This window comes from Phalangium opilio, unplaced genomic scaffold (genome assembly GCF_054372755.1).
Source record: "Phalangium opilio isolate 3A_F unplaced genomic scaffold, DU_Popi_V2 ptg000095l_1, whole genome shotgun sequence".
NCBI classification, from domain to species: domain Eukaryota; kingdom Metazoa; phylum Arthropoda; class Arachnida; order Opiliones; family Phalangiidae; genus Phalangium; species Phalangium opilio.
This window is the reverse complement of record NW_028324200.1, coordinates 3911131-3930000: the sequence shown is the minus strand read 5'-3', so window position 1 is coordinate 3930000 and position 18870 is coordinate 3911131. Positions and strand designations below refer to the sequence as shown.

Sequence of the window (18870 nt, the reverse complement as noted above, 5' to 3'; positions counted from 1 at the left end):
AAGTACCTTTTTCAGAATTGTTTTAGTCGACCTAACCATACGTTCATAGAAACCTCCCCACCATGCGGCTCGTTCGGCTATAAATTTCCAATTAATTCCTTCCCTCCCAAAGTATTCCAATAGTTTTTCTTCCCTCAATTTTTTCCAAATGTTTTGCATGTCCTTGTTTGCGCGCTCGAACGTTTTTGCATTATCTGTGTAGATAGTATGTGGCAAACCTCGTCTAGCTACCATTCGTCTGAAAGCTAACATAAACTCCTCTGTTGATAATGATGGTATAAGTTCCAGATGCAAAGCTCTTGTAACGGCGCAGGTTACTAAACAAATATAAGCTTTGTCCAAATCCTTATTTTTCTCAAAATATGAGGGTCCCTTCACATACACTGGCCCCGCAAAATCTATCCCTATAACTGAGAAGGGTGGGGCTTCTTCGATCCGATCTTTCGGTAAGGGCGCAGTTGGTGCGCTTCCAGCTTTACTAAGTAGTTTCCTACATGCCATACATCCCCTAACCACTTTCCTTGCTAACTGTCGACCCGAAATAATGAAATATCTTTCTCTGACTTGAGTTAAGGTCTCTTGGACTCCCCCATGCATAACTCTGTTGTGACTGCGTTCCGTTAACAAATAGGCTAACCTTTGTTTTGAATTTAGAATTATGGGGTGCTTTTGTTCTTGAGTCAAATCCGATTGGTCTAATCTTCCCCCTACACATAATTGATTTTGATTATTGAAAATTGGCTGAAGGGTTGCTAGCTTATTTGAGTTTCCTAATTTCTCACCGATTTTAATTGTAGCTATCTCGTTAGCATAGTCTATCCCCTGGACGCAGTTCACCCAATCTATTTCCGCTTTTATCATCTCCGCCGCGGTTATGGGCCCACCTTGTTTATTTTTTCTGAATGCCCTTCTAACATAGGCTGTAACTCTTAATGCCTTGTCCAATTTACTATACCTACGTAGGTCAATAATCTTATCTAATCCAGGTTTTTCATCAATGTTTATGACTAAAATTGTTTTTCTTATCTCCTGTCCTTTGGGGTCTATTTTTATTTTTCTGGAATCGTCCATGGGCCATTCTGATCTCGGCAACAACAACCAACTAGGTCCCTCCCACCATTTTTTGAGCGCGTGCAGATTCTCCGCTTTTACTCCCCGTGTAGGAATACTACTGGATTATCAACCCCTGGGCAGTGGAACGAATCTTCTGTATTTGTGAGCCTTTGTATTTCTGATATTCTGTTTGATATAAAAGGTTTCCACGTGGCTGACGTTCCCCTAATCCAATAAAGGGCAATTTTGGAATCTGTCCACATAAAACTCCTAATCAATTTTTTGCTAAACGTTGATTTTACATAATTTACCAAACGCGCTCCTAAATTGCATCCCATTAGTTCTAATCGTGGTATCGATAGTTCGGGTTCTAATTTGGAACTTTGCTGAAACTGCTTAAGCGGCGCGACTCGTGCCTTGGATGTTACAAAAGCTACCCTAATTTTCCCTGCCTTTGTTATATACCTAACGTAAACAATAGCCGCATAGGCGTTCCTACTTGCATCTGTAAAACAGTGTAACTCCCAATTATCTACTTCTTCCTCCCCATCAAAATAATGCCTTGGCATACTAATATTTCAAAGATTGGGCAAATCGTGGCACCAATCAAGGAATTCTTCCGCTAACTCTGGTCCTAAAGTTTCGTCCCAATCTACCTTCTCCACCCATAACCTCTGAAATAAGAGTTTTGCTCTAATTGTAAATGGGGTCAAAATTCCTATAGGGTCAAATATTTGTGCAACGGCACTGATTACGCAACGTTTGGTCGGCTTGATGTTTTGTAAAATCTCAATTAACTTTGTTAAGTCAAAAAAGTAAGTGTCCGAATTTGGGTTCCACCTTAGCCCTAACAGTTTGATTCCTTCGGGTGCCTCCTTACCATCAAACATGGGGACCGAATTTTCCGATTTTGTGTCTCCCCATAACTTCCTAAGATCAGGCGAATTTGTGTTCCATTTCCTAAATCGCATGTTGGCGCTGCTCATTATCTTATTAATTCCTACAGTAGTTTCATAAGCCTTTTCCACATTTTGTTCCCCACTAGTCAAATCATCTACATAGAGATCCTGGTCCAATATTCTAACTACATTTTCGTCCGCTCCCTCCACCTTGTGTATGTGATACTTTATTTTTAGAGCTAACAAAAGAGGGCTTGAAGTGATTCCAAAAGGTACGCGTGCCATACTTAGGGTTTTAAAATCATTTTCCTTTAATTGGTCATGCGTCTCAGCGTTTACCCATAAAAATCTCACTGAATCCCTTTCTGACTCTGCTAGGGCTATCTGGAGAAACGCCTTCTCAATATCCGCTACGAATGCGACCTTATTCATTCTAAATCTCAACAATAACAATAAAATATCCGGGTTCAGATTTGGTCCCGCTGCTAAACAATCATTTAAGGAGGGGACCCCCTTTCCATGAGCTGACCCATCTAACACTACTCTCAAGCTTGTGGTGGCCGACGCGCTTTTTACCGGCTGATGGGGAAGGTAAAAAGTTCCCGCTGGGGCTAAGCTGTTTTCGGGTACAATCTCTGCTATCCCCTTTTCCAATTGGTCATCTATGACCTTTTTATAGTCCTCAAACAAAATAGGGTCCCGAATGAATCTATGTACTAAAGAATTCCCCCTTTTTGTTGCTAAGTCCAAGTTATCAGGCAACAATTCCTTCTCTACCTTCCACGGAAATTTCACGTGGTATCGCCCATTCTCCATCTTAGTCTCCGAATTAAATTCTCAATTATTTCCTGATTTTCCAAATATCCCACCCTTTTCTCCTCATTCTCAATTCCTATAGATTCCAATTTCCAAAATTTCTCAATTATCTCATCAGCTTTTCTTTCCACTACACCTACCCTCATTACTGTTATTGGGCAGCTATTTACGTTTACCTGGTTCCCCGAATCCAAGGGTCCTTGCACGGCCCATCCCAATTTTGTTTCAATGGCCATAATCCTAGGTCCAAATCTTTCTGTCTTTCCTGACGCGACTGTCCAATAATAATCTCCCCCTATTAACAAATCCATCCCATCTGAATCTGGGCTCTGAGTTGTTGGTTTATCCGCTAATTGCCAACCCTTTTGTTTCATGTATGTCTCAATCTCATGGCATTTAAACGCAGTTACTGAGTTGCAAACGTACGGAACTTCTATCGCTATAATCTCAACCTTTTGTTCCGGTTTTTCTACGTTTTCGAGAGTTACCCTGACTCGCTTCCTAATTTGTTCCGATACCTCCTTACTCATGAAGGTGTTAAATCCAACCTTAGTTTCTCCCACTACTGGTAATCTTAATTTCCTAGATACATCTTCCCTAATAAATGACGCTTGCGCCCCGGAGTCCAAAAAACACCTTACTTCTAAACCTGTATTTTGCTGTACTGGGTTCCTAACAATAGCTCTCGCCGACTGCAGCAAAACAGTTTCATCAATCCCTTCCCCATTACTAACTGAGGATACCCCCACGTTCAAGGTTACGTTCTCCTCCTTATTTTCTACTGTAAAGTTAGCTGGGTTTTTGTCACACACCGCGTAATTGTGGCCCTTTTGGCATTTCTTACATGTCTTAAACCTGGCATTGCAATCTCTGACTCTATGGTTCTGTCTCAAACAAAGGTAGCATCGACGTTGTTCTCTAATTAAGTTACGTTTTTGTTCCAAATTAAACTTAGGACAATCATTCGAATTATGCCCGTTAGCCTCACAGAATATGCAAAATGGATTTTCCGCTCGATTTTGACTATGATTTTGATATCTATTGTCCCTACTTTGATACCTGTTTTGATTTTGATAACTATTTTGCGGGTATGTTACGCCCGTTGACAAGGCCGAAGCTGTGTGCCGTTGGTAGGAAGGTTTTCTTTCGACGTAATCCTTATAACTATTTGTCCCAATTTTTTCTGAGCTAGATTTAGATCCTAAAGCTCTACAGGCTTCCCTTGATTCAATCTCCTCCCTCAAATAATCAACCATCTGGTCAATATCCCAATCAGTATTCGCTTTTCTAACGCGCCTAAAATCTAACCTAATCTCTTCTGGAAAACATTCCAATATTCTTGGGCATAAAGCCACACTGCACTTCCTTACATCTTCCCCCACGGATTTTAAGCTTCTAATGTTAATATCGATGGTATTAATTAGTTCTCTCAGACCTTTCAAATTGCTGATCTTATATACAGGTTCTAGATTTTGTAATTTATGCATGTGGGTATTGACAACCTGGTCTCTCTGACCAAATCTCCTTTCTAAAATGTCTATAGCCTCATCGTAAGTTGCGTCACTGGGGTACATTCCCGTTAAAGCTAATTTCGCTTCACCTTCTAAATACGATTCTAAATACGTGAATTTTTCTACCTTGTCAATGTTTTGCTTGTGAACGGCTGAAGAAAACTGGTTCCAGAAGCTTGTCCACTGGGTGATTTCCCCGTCGAATTTTCTTACGGTGAGCTTAGGTAGCTTGGCGTGTTGGGTGACCTGAGTCGGGACGACTTGGCTGGCCACGGTATTTCCGGTGACGATCGTGGAAGTTGAGCTGGACGCCGATGTTGTCGCCCCCTTGATACTTTCTATGCGTCGGTTCGCCTTCCGTACTGCCCTAATGATTTTATCCCGGTACTCCTGGGCCTTTTCTGTATCCTCTTCTTGTTGTTTGTCATTGTCGAATAGCGCTTCGATTTTGGCGTCGTAGTCTATCAGAGCTTCCTCCTTTTGTTGAAAAATTGCCACGATGTCTTCTACGTCTTCGACATCACAGTTCGTTGCTTTAAGTAGCGTCTCAAGTTCTGTGATTAGCTTCGTAACTAAAGTTCTTATGACTTTTCGCGATGTCTTAAACTTATTCAATTCCGTTTCTCGACTCGCCATTGTTCTTTCCGATTACTTTTCTCACGATTCCGATTTTAATTATTTTTCCAATTAACCGTTTGGGTCAGTCCAAAATCCTATATTATTTCCTAATTGCAAGATCCGATTTTGCAGATTCCGATTCCGATTTACGTTCGACGCTAAAAAGCGTACCCTTTCTTTTCACTTTTAATCCTAATTAATTTTATCTAAAGTCCCGAAATTTTAGTTCTAATTCCCGGGTTTCATTGCACCATATCGCACCTTCCTAGTGGCGCATGCTAATTGCTGGGATTTTTAATAGCGTTTGGCTACTTAATAGAGCCTATCACCGACTGAAAAATGATAGCCTATTTACCTTGAGTTCTCTGAAGTCCAAAAAACCTCCAAATTCGCAATTTCTTAAAGTCTCTAAGCTAAGTTTTGAGTCGAGTAATATCCAAAGTTTTGTAACAAATAAAAAAAGAAGTGATCCGAGTTTTATTTTGCCGTCTAAAGTGGCTACATGTGAAAATTTTGAAAGGGTCTATCTTTACAAAGGAAATGTTTTGGTATTTATACCTTTTGCAAAGGGGTTGGTTTTGCCCAGTACCCTTACCAAAGGCTGGGTCCGGGGGACCAATGAACTGTCTTTCTAGGGTATAAGTTCTTGCTCATCCCTATAGAAGTGGTGTTTTTCCTAGAAAGGTTGTTTCTGAAAACACCTGACACCTGGTTTTTGTCGGTTTTTCCATTTTCGTTAAGTTTCAAAACATGTTGCTTTCGATTTCTATTTCTATTTTTTACATTTTATTCTAAAATTATTTGATGTTATTTATCTTTAAGTTAATTTACTTTAATTTTGGTTTAATTGAAATTTCTCGTGATATTTTCTACAACGTATCAAGAAACGTCGGGGACAACAGGGAGTTCATGGTCGTTGGGAAACTGATAATGCAATTTCTTCTCATTGAAAATCAACACATGGAAAATAAAATAAATTATGCAAACAAATTGTACTTCTCGCCGTCCATAGAAAATACGCTTTGGTCTTTAGCGGTTTCCTACAATTTTTCGCAATCAAAGTTCATGGAGAAAGTTAACCTGATGTAAGACAAAAGAATCAGAGATTCTTCTGTCACCATGTAATTAATAACACATTAATCTTCATTTCAGGATAGAGTTAATCATGGAAAATGACCTCTTTTTCCATCACCTCCACAAAGCGCGATACTCTCTCGATCTCATCCAATGGAAACGGCCAGTGGACGATTTTTCAACGATATCTGTGAAGGAAATCGAAAGCCTTCTTTCTCTGCACTACGTCGGAAACATCATTGTCTTATTGGCTTTAATTGTGGAATATGCCGTTTGGCTTCTGATTTTTATGAAGAAGTCGAAAACAGATAGAAGAGTCTCAAGACGACGTCCCCATAGAGTTTATCTCTACAATCTGTTTTACAGCAACTGAAGATAAGTCAAAACTGTTAATAATAAGGTTTTGTATGCTGAAAGCTAGGAAACCGTTACTAAAAGACATACAGACAATTTAAGCCGGGTCTTTCTTATAATAAGTTTGAGTTGAAACTGACCCTATTTTTAGCCACACCGTAGTATACTATAGGCTCTTAGTTTGACCCGAACCGTAATAGTAGTAGTAGTAGTACTTTTGGCCGGAGTTTTCGCTACGTTATCGTCAGATTGAACCCGGGTCGCTGGCACAGCAGTAAAACACGCTACCACTGAGCCATAGAGACTCGATAGAAACAGTCAAGTTTTCATCGTTTAGTTTATCTCTAAAGTGTCGGGGGAGACTGTGGGGTCGGATACTTTTGAATTTTTATCTGTGGGGTCGGACACTTCTGATTTTTTTAGGGTCTTAGAATTTTTGTGTGCTAATCAAATAGATAACGATGTGGCTGCTATTACGAGCCATTGGGTCGACTTGTTAAATGACAACTTTTAGGATAGGCTAAATCACATTAGTTTTTTCGTTAGTATGGACTAGATAGTTTAAAGGTAATTTCATTGTGAATTTTTCAAGCTTCAATTATTAGAATCCTAATGGTGCTACTAATAAATCATTAAAAATCAAGATTATTAACAAGAATGATAATAAGTATAGTTAAATATAATTAAATATAATCAAAATATATTAATATATATCGTCGTGCATAAATATTTTTGCTTAAAATGAAAATATAGTATAATTGGATGAAATTTTGGTTTTTTGGAAGTTTTGTAACACAGTCTTATTTTAAACCTTGGCATAAAAGTCGGGTCGATTTAAGTAAGCTCTTAACTCACGCGTGTTTTTTCAAGCGGAAAATGAAGAAAATTCAGTTTACATGAAAACAAGTTGGGAAAACCAAAATATTACCTCTCCGAGTCAAGAGGTCTACTACTGCAAACTTATTTACCTAGATATGGAATTATTTCTCTTTTTTTGAAGTAAAAATTTAAAAATTATTGAAGCAGTATTCCAAGCATTGCGAATATATATAGTAAAGCAGACGACATTTTACATCAAATAAGGTAAATTTTGGACACATGGAAATCAGTCAATGGGAAAAGAACAGGAAATGAAGTGTATAAATTTTGGAGAGATATAACCTTTATGTGTTTGCAAAGGCCCAATTGTCTACTCTTCAGCTGTTTACCAGTGTTATGCGTGTTAAGGTTAAATAACACCAAAGCTGATTTGTGGCTAAACGCCACTGAAAATCTTGCGTACCATAAAAAGAATGAAAACTCCATAGCTAATACCCGTTTACCATCAGCCCTTTCACTGGTCTATTTGCCACCATGATCTTTTCTTCGATTATTATATCTACACCTTATTATTTAAGTGTGTATTTAACTTTCGGCTCATTCTGAACCGTTAATGTCTCTTCAATACAGACACGAAAATCAAAACCCATAGTTTACTACACCTTGGGCCTCAATTATTTACTCTTTAGTTCACTAGGCCTGTTACGGATAATACTTGATTTAACCGACAGTGTGTGAGCCTTAGCGTTCTTCTTGATATAACTAAAGCAAGGATTATTCTATATACAGATGTAGTATAGCTTAAGTAATATATAAACAGCCATTTCAAATAACAATATTAAAAAAATCTTTGGAATATCAAAATGAAACAGAGCTTTAAAGCTACAAAAGTACTAAATGCATCATAATTACGAAAAATACTTCCACATATTCACTTTATATTTTGGAAAAAGGGAATATTAAGGTTCTGTATGATTTCTTAACACATCAACACAAGGCTAACTGCTAACGCGACGCACTAGTGTAACAATGGACGGACACACACAGACAAATACATAGACTGCTTTTTAACTCTTTCCGTATTAATTTTGAGTTGAGAAACAAGATTATCTTTAATATTTAAATAAATATAATTATTTTTAATTATTTTAATCTTCAATTATTAACATTAATAATAGTTAAATCGTTTAAAATAAAGTTATACCTATTATCTTCTCAAACTTTTCTAATATTGACGTTTAAAGTGAAGGGTACCCCTCTTGCCCGCTTTCTTCAAATTTTGGGCTATATATACGATTCGTTTCCATCATAATAGTAAGGAAAAAGCGCAATTGCGAAAACCTTTGGTGGGGATCCCACCTTAGGGAGGCTAGACGTTTCTCGTAACACTAGCTGATCGCCGCGTATATCCTAAAACCAAACGATGATAATGGAGTAGAAGCCAATGATACAGATTGGTGTCTATGTGGAATAGACGGAAGACCAGTGGATGGTGGTGTTAGAAGCCAATGATACAGATTGGTGTCTATGTGGAATAGACGGAAGACCAGTGGATGGTGGTGTTAGAAGCCAATGATACAGATTGGTGTCTATATGGAATAGACGGAAGACCAGTGGATGGTGGTGTTAGAAGCCAGTGTAAGTGCGGACTGGTATCAATGTGGGATTGACAAAGAATAGAAGATGGTGGTGGTGGAAGCCAGAAAAGTACCAGACTGGTGTTCATTTGGGATGGACGAAGACCAAACATGGTGGTGTGAGAACTCAAGTATAGAGTAGCCAACGGAGAGAAATACAATTTTCCAAATTTCTGTGAACTGTCAATGCGGTCCGGAAATTGGGAACACGTTTGCTCCGATACGCAAACTGCGAACGCGGTCACGTGGGTGTAACAACGGACAGACAGACAGACACACACACACACAGACAGACAGACAGACAGACACGGCCGTTACAGAACCTCTCCTGGACTACGTCACACGGAGAGGTAAAAATATTAAGAATGGTGAAAATGGAGCTTAAAGAAAAACCTAGGCATTGACTTAAGACGAACCTCAACTTAAACTCCATAAATTAAAACTTAAAAATTATATAAAACCCAAGGTTTACTCGTTCAGCACACGCAAAGTGAATTTGTTTACATTAGGGTTCGGTGCTAATAGGTCGTTGGAATCTCAGAGCAGGATTCTAGCTATGTCAATATCAGGTTAATGTCAATATTCATTATGCATGACGTCACGAGTGTCGACTTCTACACCTGCCCCCATTAATTGACGCAGAAAGACCCAGAACACGGCTGTTTAAGATTCCAAGCAGATGAAATCTATGAGTTCCTCCCAATATATTTGGGGAGAATTCTTAACAAACGCTTAGATTTTGAATTTGTGACAAACCCTATACGATTGTTTTAGGTATTTCAACAGACAAGTGGGGTCTATTAAACACAATTTATCTAATTTCATGTATATTATAATTTCATAGTTAAAATATTGATTATCAGAATGAAATTTAAGTAATCAGTCCTATTTCTAGCTTAACACTTAAGTTTTGAGCTAATTTCAGGTTTACAAGTGGGGACCTAAACCGTCATCCTACCTTATATCTGGGGACATTTGTGTATAAATTATTAGATTTTGAATTAGTGTCGAAGCCTATATGGTTCCATCAAGTATTTCAATTTTATTTTTCACACTTGATAAATTTAAAAGTCATTTCAACTGACAAGTGGGGTCTTTTATACACACATTTTCTAATTACATGTATATTATACTTTTGTAATTAAAATATAGATTATTATGATGAAATTTTAGAAATAGGATCTTTACGGTTCCTTCAAATATTTGAAGATATTTTTTTAAACTCGAAAATTTTACAAGTGGGGACCTTCGCTGTCATTTCAAGGGACAAGTGGGGTCGTTAAAATACATGTTTTCAAAATTCATTTTAATTCACTTTTTTTAATTAAAATATTGATAATTATGATGAAATTTACATTATATGTAACGTTAGTCCCATTTTAAAATGTGGGGAACTTGGCCATCTTTTTAATGTACATCTGGGGACATACAGTTTTTTAAATCGAGTTAATGTTTTAAACGAAGTTAATTTAATGACGCCAAAAGAATTAGGAAAAGTAGTTTTCGTACGTCAAGTGTAATTAAATTATGAAAAAATCACCGTTCGGTCTGTGAGATACAAGATTTTATATTGTTATCGCTGAATAATGTATATTTTGTATTTCTAAAGTAGCGACATCTATCTGTGCTTATTGTAATGAAAACCCATTTTTGAGCCCCCACATGTACGCCGAAGAGACCATATGGTCCTCATTTCGTACAACTGGGTACCCGGGTGTGTGAAAACCTCTGGCGACATCTCTCGGATATGTGTTAATTTCCATGGTCCCCACTTGTAATGTGAAAAGACCAAGTACCTTACAAGTGGGGACTTTTTTAAAAAAATTAATTTGGGCTCTAATTAGTCTAATTATATCATTTATCTAATTACTTACATGTGAGGACTTTAAAATGTCGGGTCCCCACTATGTGGGTGAAAAGGTTGTCAGAATCCCCACTTGTCAATCGTATGCAGGCGCACCCCCAAACACACACATACACACACACACAGACATGCCTGTCGATTTTTGAACCTCTCCGTGACATACGTCACTCGGAGAGGTAAAAAGTAAATGTTTCGTGATACTAATTAAAACAATCACTTTCATTCCTTTCAAGGTAAGAGATATTTAGAATTAATAAACAAATTGTGCTTAAAATGAAGTATAGTTTAATGGTAGTTCCATCAATGTCTCTAAAATTTAAATTAAAATTTTAATATATTGGTTTCGGGTAGGTTAGGTTCGGTTAGGTTTGGTTTGTTTAGGTTTGGTTAGGTTTGGTTAGGTTAGTAATATTTTATAATTCATTTAACAATGTTACGCCTTTTCCAAAATTTTGATGTTTAGCTTCATTGACTTCTCAAATAATTTGTCTTTTCCAAAACATTACTGTTATGTTAGGTTAGGTTTGGTTAGGTTAGGTTAGGTTAGGTTAGGTTAGTAATAATTTATAATTCATTTAACAATGTTACGCCTTTTCCAAAATATTGATGTTTAGCTTCATTGACTTCTCAAATAATCTGCCTTTTCCAAAAAAATTCTGTTATGTTAGGTTGGGTTTGGTTTGGTTTGGTTAGGTTAGGTTAGGTAAGGTTAGTTTAGGTTAGGCTAGGGTAGGCTAGGTTAGTAATATTTTATAAATCATTTAACAATGTTACGCCTATTCCAAAATATTGATGTTTTATACCTTCATTGACTTCTCAAATAATTTGCCTTTTCCAAAACATTACTGTTATGTTATGTTATGTTATGTTAGGTTAGGTTAGGTTTGGTTAGGTTAGTTTAGGTTAGGTTAGGCTAGGCTAGGCTAGGTTAGGCTAAGTTAGTAATATTTTATAAATCATTTAACAATGTTACGCCTTTTCCAAAATATTGATGTTTTATACCTTCATTGACTTCTCAAATAATTTGCCTTTTCCAAAACATTACTGTTATGTAATGTTAGGTTAGGTTAGGTTAGGCTAGGTTAGGTTAGGTTAGGCTAGGTTAGGTTCGCCGTAAGTAAAACGTAGTTAAATAAGTGCAGTAATACATTTTCAACTCACATTTATTTCAACAAAAATAAGTTTTGAAATTAATAATATATTTAATGCAAAACCACGCAGTATGTCTTCTTCCAGTTCAATAGAATTTCGGTCCAATGGGACTAAATTATAAATAAAACGCACCTTTTGGCTACGTTCGGTCGAATGGAACACCACAAAAACCGTTCTGTCGAATGGGAATTCGGTTCAATGGGACAAAAGCATTTTCACTGCCTACTCGATTAAAAAAAGGTCTTGGTTTGAACAAAGACAAAAAAAAAACAAACGATGAGAGTGACGTTTAGAAATTGACTGAAGTTCCGATATTGCAATTTTTCTTTATTTATATTAATTTAATCATTAATCACTATGTAATTCAATCAACTGATTTAAATGTTAATCTATATATTCCCTTTAAATTAATTGAAAAAATTACATATTTACGCTTTTTCAAGAACAAATTACATTTTTCCAAATTATTTTATGATATTAATTTTTTTGAAGGGAGTACGTGTTTAGGGATCAATATTGAATATGTGAAATATTCTACTGACTGTTTAAAAAGAGCAAGGACTCCTAAAATTTAGAATTTCAAGTTGTAAGAAATTGTCCATGTGGAATTAGAACCAGGGACCACTCGAACCCAAAGCAAGTATCATACACCTAGACCAACGGACCACGAAAACGTATTGAGACGAAAAACACAAAACTCAAAATTTATAATAAGAAGCTGTAAGACGGGACCCTCCGGGATTTGAGCCGAGTATCATACCCCTAGACCAACGGACCACGAACATGTACTGCGAAGTCAAACACGAAAATAAAGAGCTCCTAAATTTAGAATTTGAAGGTGTAAGAAAGGGTCCTTGCCAGGGTTGGCAAAAGTTTAGTATAAAAAAAAACAATTTGGTTTTTTAATTGAATAAAATACTAATTAAAATCAGAATTCCCTAAAACATTTTATCATGAAATTAATTATTTAGAAGGGAGTACGTGTTGAGAGACCAATATTAAATATTTTAAATATTCTACTGACTGTTTAAAAAGAGCAAGCGATCTTTTCAAAAGAAAAATGTAATTTTTTAATAGCGGATACAAAATGAGGGTGATGCCTGAATTAATACATTTAACATTTAATGTCTAAATGCTTGATTTCTTTTGTGGCCACTATTAAGGAATTTCCGCTTCCGTACTTCAGAGTTTCTTGGTCAGAACTCATCATACATTTGAAACGTCACACCCTTTACTACATTGTAAGTGCTTTATGTTTTCCGTTTACGTATTAAGCGTAATAATTTTAGCACTGTCAAAGGCCTGGCTTTTAAGATTACGCGTAATCATTTTTGAGCAGTAAAATGTACCAACAGTGTTCAGAAACCACATAGGAGAAACGTTGTTGCTTTTGTTTTAAATAGACGACAAAATAAGTTTTTTAAATATCAGTGCTCAATACAGATTGGTAACTGATAGATAAACTGCTGCGGTTTCCAAACAATTCAACACAGATATGAATCAGTCGAATTATTGGAAGGTTTTGACTGAAGCTTATTATTTCTGTTATTTAATCTTTTCGCTCATTTTCAAATAAAAAGTGTTAAAAATATTCGAAATTTCTCTCCATAAAAGACATGTTTTAAACTTTTTGTTTAAAACGTTTTAAACAAAAAACGTTTTTTTTTCATGGCTCTTTAAAACAAGTTATAAACCAAAGTTTAAAACAATTTGTTTAAAACTTGCCAAACATTTTCAGTGATCTTATAACCTTTTATTTTTCTATTATTTCCGTGGTATCTAATCCTTTTCTTTTTCTATTATAACCCTGGTATTCAAACCCTTTTTCTATTATTTCCGTGGTATTCAAACCCTTTTTCTATTATTTCCGTGGTATTCAAACCTTTTTCATTTATATTATATCCGTCTACTTAAACCTTTTCCATTTCTATTATTTCCGTGGTATTCAAACCTTTTCCATTTCTATTATTTCTGTGGTGTTCAAACATTTTCCATTTTTATTATTTCCGTGGTATCAGAGGTGGATTAGGGGAAGTTATGAACGAGCCATAGGGCTCACTTGGGGGCATTTTATTTACGAGAGAGAGAAAGAGGAACGGCTGGGTGGGTTAAAATTTCTCCCCTCTATCAACGGAGTAAGATTAAGGTCTCTACCTGGTGGATGTTAAAAGAAGTAACACGGGAAATTGAGAAAATGGCCTCCGAAGTCGAGCTTGAAAACTCTTCGCGACCTATTATGAGTATTAACAGCTCTAAACGTTATGAAGAAGCATCGACTCAATGTAATTTTTATTTAATGGTCAAACAAAACATGAGAAATAAGTCTGTAGGTTGTAACATAGATAAAAAACCGACAAAAAGTAACGAAAAATCGGAAAACATAGCTAAGCCTTTGCCGCCCTATTTTCAAATTCTTCGCTTCCTCGAAAAACTTCACAGTTAACTTAGCCATACATTTGTTTGTTCTGACCACATTAGGCTGATCTCCTTTAACTCCTTCTCCTTCAAATTCTTCTAGTCCGTCGTTTAGATCTTTTTGCCTTGCTTTACCATTTTTAATCCTATTATGCTTGATTTTAATCTTTGGCTCTTCAGGCTTGCACTGTACCTTCAACTTTTCAAACATATCTAAAAGAGACTGAAAATATTGTTGACCTTTGTTGGAACTTAAAAGTTGGGCCACCAACGCTACTCTAGTTTCAGAGGAAGTCACAAAATAGCTGAGTTAATTTTTTAATTGTTCTATTAACTTCTTAATAATGGGAAAGTCCGCGCCTCCCGTCGATTGTTCCATTTCTAACTATAAACGACTCTTGACTGAGTAAGCCTTGTACATCATACACTAAAACAGACGCTATTTTCAATCCGTTAGGTGGCGATATCGTTACCCTGCTATCCTCGCGAATTCTCTCTCATTTTTGGGGGCTTAAAAATAAAGAGTAGCTCTAAGTTCCCCCATCGCTTTTATAAAGCATTTGCCCATCCAGAAATTCGGCCTCTTTCCTAACTTCCCCTAATCCACCTCTGGTGGTATTCAAACCTTATCCATTTCTTAATCATTTTGTCCGAAGACTATAGCAACTTTCCTAGGTCTGAGCTCCATTTCTATTATTTTCTTATGTCCATCTAAGGATTTCAAGCTTCTTTGCTAGCCCATATCCAACTACTTTCTTGTGTGCAACTAAGAACTTCTAGCTTTTTCGATAGCCCTGTTGCAACTTTTAATTTTCTTATGTCCAACTAAGGACTTCTAGCTTCTTCGCTAGCCTATGGCTCTCTGATTTTTCTCTTATGTCCAAACGAGGACAATTCAAAGTTAAATTTTCTAGTTTCCATCCCCATATTCAAAGTTCAGTTTTGTTTTTACCAAATGCATTTATGGCCAGGCCATAGGCGCTTACCCTTATGATTCTATCACCTCATTTTCTCTTTTATTTTTCATAGCTTTTAACCAATGCACGTCTATGTCATATAATACCCTGCATCAACTGTCCTACCCAAGCTAACAAATTTTATTACTTTGTATTTCAAGCGAACCGATCCCTTCGGTCAAAGATTCTAATTCAAACAGTTAAACTTATTTTTCTTAGACAAAATATCCGACTTAAGCTGTCTATACTCTTTTTTCTAGGAACACAAATAATCCAAAGGTTTAGGAAAATATATAGAACACAAATTATTAGAAAACAAAAAACATTTTTGAGCGTGCGTGAACTAGGTCTAATTCTTTAAAAACACTCGAACAAAAATGCACCTAAATTTAAACCTCACACATTTATTTTCAACAATATGGCTGAAACCTGATGCGCTGTGTAATGATTAAAACGCTTAGTGGGGTAATTATTTGTGCATATAGTGTTTTATCTGATATCAAATTGAGTTGGGTCGTATTGTGTTTTATCTGATATCAAATGGAGTTGGGTCATCATGTAGTGTTTTATCTGATATCAAATTGAGATGCATCATATATTATTCAAACCAACTAAATCCGATTGATAAAAAGTTTAGTTGGGACATGTATTGTTAAATTCAACTGATATCAAGTTTAGTTGGGACACGTATTGTTAAATCCAACTGATATCAAGTTTAGTTGGGACATGTATTGTTTAATCCAACTGATATCAAGTTTAGTTGGGTCATATAATGTTCTATCCAACTGATATCAAGTTTAGTTGGGTCATATAATGATCAATCCAACTGATATTAAATTGAATAAAATGAAATGGTGATTCATCCAAGTGATATACAATTGAGTTTGATCAAATAACATTTAATCCAAGTGATATAAAATTGAGTTTTATCAAATAATGTTTCATCCAAGTTGATCTCAATCCAGGTGATATAAAATTGAATATCGACATCAAATAATATTTAATCCAAGTGATATAAAATTGAGTTTCATCAAATAATGTTTAATCCAAGTGATATAAAATTGAGTTTCATCAAATAATGTTTCATCCAAGTGATATAAATTTGATTTCATCCAGGTTGATCTCAATCCAAGCAGAATCCAATTAGTAAGTTTAATCAGATTGTGAAAATGAAATTCTAATTGAATGTATTTTGGTTAACACTTATCACGCTTTGAAAATTGGATGATAGTCATTTAACAATTTTTACTCTTAATCATTTCCTGCCCAGATTGCTAGAATCAGTACGGCCAACGACATGGCAAATCCAATTGGCATCAAGAAAAATGGCATACTGATAGCGAATAAGTCGATGCGGGTTTCGACATTTATTGGTTTTACCCAATTTAAGTAGTCCTTGATATATCGACTGGTGAACTCGAAATATTCCAAGGGTTTAGTCTCGAAAATATAAAGCATTCTGCAATGAAAAATTTACCCTTAATATATTGATTGTCTTCCATTATTAAGGGAACTTCCACAAACTACGTCACACTCTAATGCGGGGAGGGGGTTTCTAAATTTGTGACGGTCCGTGACAAGGGGAAGGGAGGGGTTCTTCCATGCGTGACGTCACATTTACCATTGATTTTGTTACGAAGTCAGTAAGAGGCCGATTGGCTCTCTTATGTTATACAAAAAAAAACCACATTCCAAAGTCCACCGTTACAATAATTTACCAAAATTGTTATTCCATCATTGCTTAAATAGTAGAAAATTCAAGCAATTGTCTCCTATTTACGCCTACGTGTAGCCAATATAAACAGCGCATTTAAAATAAACTGACCAGTTCACTGCAGAACTTAGGAAGTTACACGTACGCGTAGTGTCAGCTTAAACTCTCTTATGTCAATGTTTATTCTCCAATATCAAAGGTGAGGATGAATTGGATTCCCCTGCCGATTGAAATGGTTTCGTTTCTTTCGCAAATTTCCTAAATCAGAATGTCAAGCTCGGTTAGTCTAATGTTTTCGGTGACAGTTTTGAAATCTATTAAGTGTGCCCCTTTAACTAAGCTATACGGAATTATTTCTTTTATATTTATTTGACGTTTATAAAAAACAAATCCAGGCATTAAAATTATAAAGTTCAATCAGAGGCAAAAAGCCTAAAACGGTAGAGAACTTTGAATTTTAAGCAGAGCAAATTATTTTTGAGTGGAACGGCATATCATTCAAGAAATTAATCAAATTAAACATTTAAATTAAGACAAATCATAGTGCGTTGGTGGGGTTAAAGAATTGTGACGTGGTTTTTAGGTGACGAAGCGTGATCTGGGGGGACGGGGGTCAGAAAATGCTTTTTTGCGTGACGTAAAGTTATGGACGGTCCCTAAGGATTAATATTAAACGATACCGGGGATGCTGGTCTTAAACTATAAAAAGGGCATAAATTGGTCATATGTTTAGCCACCATTTAATATATATTCAACCGTAAGTTTATAAGATATATTTTCCTTAAGTATGACACTTCCTATACTTCGTAATGCTAGAGACTTACTGAGTAGACGTGAGAATCGACTACTCAGTTTTACAGTCCCTCTTCCTATTTAATCTGCACTAAACCTTTGATAGTGCCTCAACAGACGCTGCTTTACGAGAATCTATGACCTACGTCACTTCATGAATAGCTCTCAGTAACCAGTGACACACTAATCGAACATTTCTTATGAACTGATGATTCAACTGATAATCCAGCGTTAGCGCTTCTGAAATGATGAAATATCTCTGAAGGGGAATAGTCCCCTCCGTTTTTTCAATAGTTAATCCTCTATAATAAGATGCGGATATGGTCGATTGTGCGTGCCAACCAAGCAAATATATTATTTCTTCCAATTTTAAGACATCGTTACGGGACTGGAATATCTCGCAATAACCTTCACGCGCTTTCCTGATAGACGCTTCCCTATTTATGTCATCATGGGGAGAAAAATTATTTTCATGATTTGACCTATATCCAAATGCACATTTTCTTTCTAATAGACCTTTTCACACATATGGCCGCGCATGAGCAGTTGCAATGTTTGGCACCATGAGTTTTACGCTTCTATGGAGTTAACGTGTAAAATAAACGATGGACGTGTTTTAAAACGTTTTATAATTTAATATTAAAATAAAAACCTTGTATTTAAACCGAGAGAATAAAATCAAAACTACGTTAAGAAATAAACAGTGTTTAAGTTCTAATGGAAACGGTGCAATGATAATAGTTGCTTAAAACTCACTAAGCCTCGGCGACCGTATGGGATCATCGCTTCATCGGCGGACATCGCCGATGCCGTGCCGAAAGCACTGCGTTATCCCGCGTATAACACGCTCGTAAGCCTAGGCGCCCAATTTGGTCTGTAGAATATTATGAACTACCCCAATTTAACGTCTATCAATTGAATTCAATAAAATTTCACAAAGAAAGTTCAATTTATACTTTTACAACCATTAGTACAACAATTTTTTATAAAAATAAACTCGAATGCCTAACTAGTAAGGTAAAAGCAATGGGTACATAAATACGACTGGCAACAAACATTCTTTCTGCGCATGCTCACCTCTCGAGAATTTTACCCCCGTTTTACCCTCGCTCTACCAGTGAAAAGGTCAATTACCAAAATAATAAATTTCTTATTATATCCCAATAAAGGTTTTATAACCAAAACTAGCCATTTTT

At 36.1% G+C, this 18870-nt stretch overlaps 3 protein-coding genes across 3 annotated transcripts in view; all 3 read right to left on the bottom strand.

Annotated features, from left to right (window-relative positions):
• LOC149637197 (uncharacterized) overlaps positions 1-1071 on the bottom strand; it is a 1590-nt gene extending 519 nt beyond the window's left edge. Inside the window, exon 1 of the mRNA XM_089850946.1 lies at positions 1-1071. This exon is cut by the window's left edge and continues 519 nt beyond it. Within this exon, the coding sequence (XP_089707072.1) occupies positions 1-1071 (1071 nt within the window).
• Positions 1072-1631: 560 nt separating this feature from the next.
• On the bottom strand, positions 1632-2768 carry LOC149637196 (uncharacterized). The gene has a single exon (XM_089850945.1). It carries the CDS (start codon positions 2766-2768, stop codon positions 1632-1634), a length of 1137 nt encoding a protein of 378 aa, XP_089707071.1.
• Positions 2769-2793: 25 nt separating this feature from the next.
• Positions 2794-4915, bottom strand: LOC149637195 (uncharacterized). Its single transcript, XM_089850944.1, has 2 exons — positions 2945-4915; positions 2794-2844 (listed from the first exon to the last, which is right to left on the bottom strand). Exons 1-2 carry the CDS (start codon positions 4913-4915, stop codon positions 2794-2796), a joined length of 2022 nt encoding a protein of 673 aa, XP_089707070.1.
• Positions 4916-18870: the final 13955 nt, after the last annotated feature.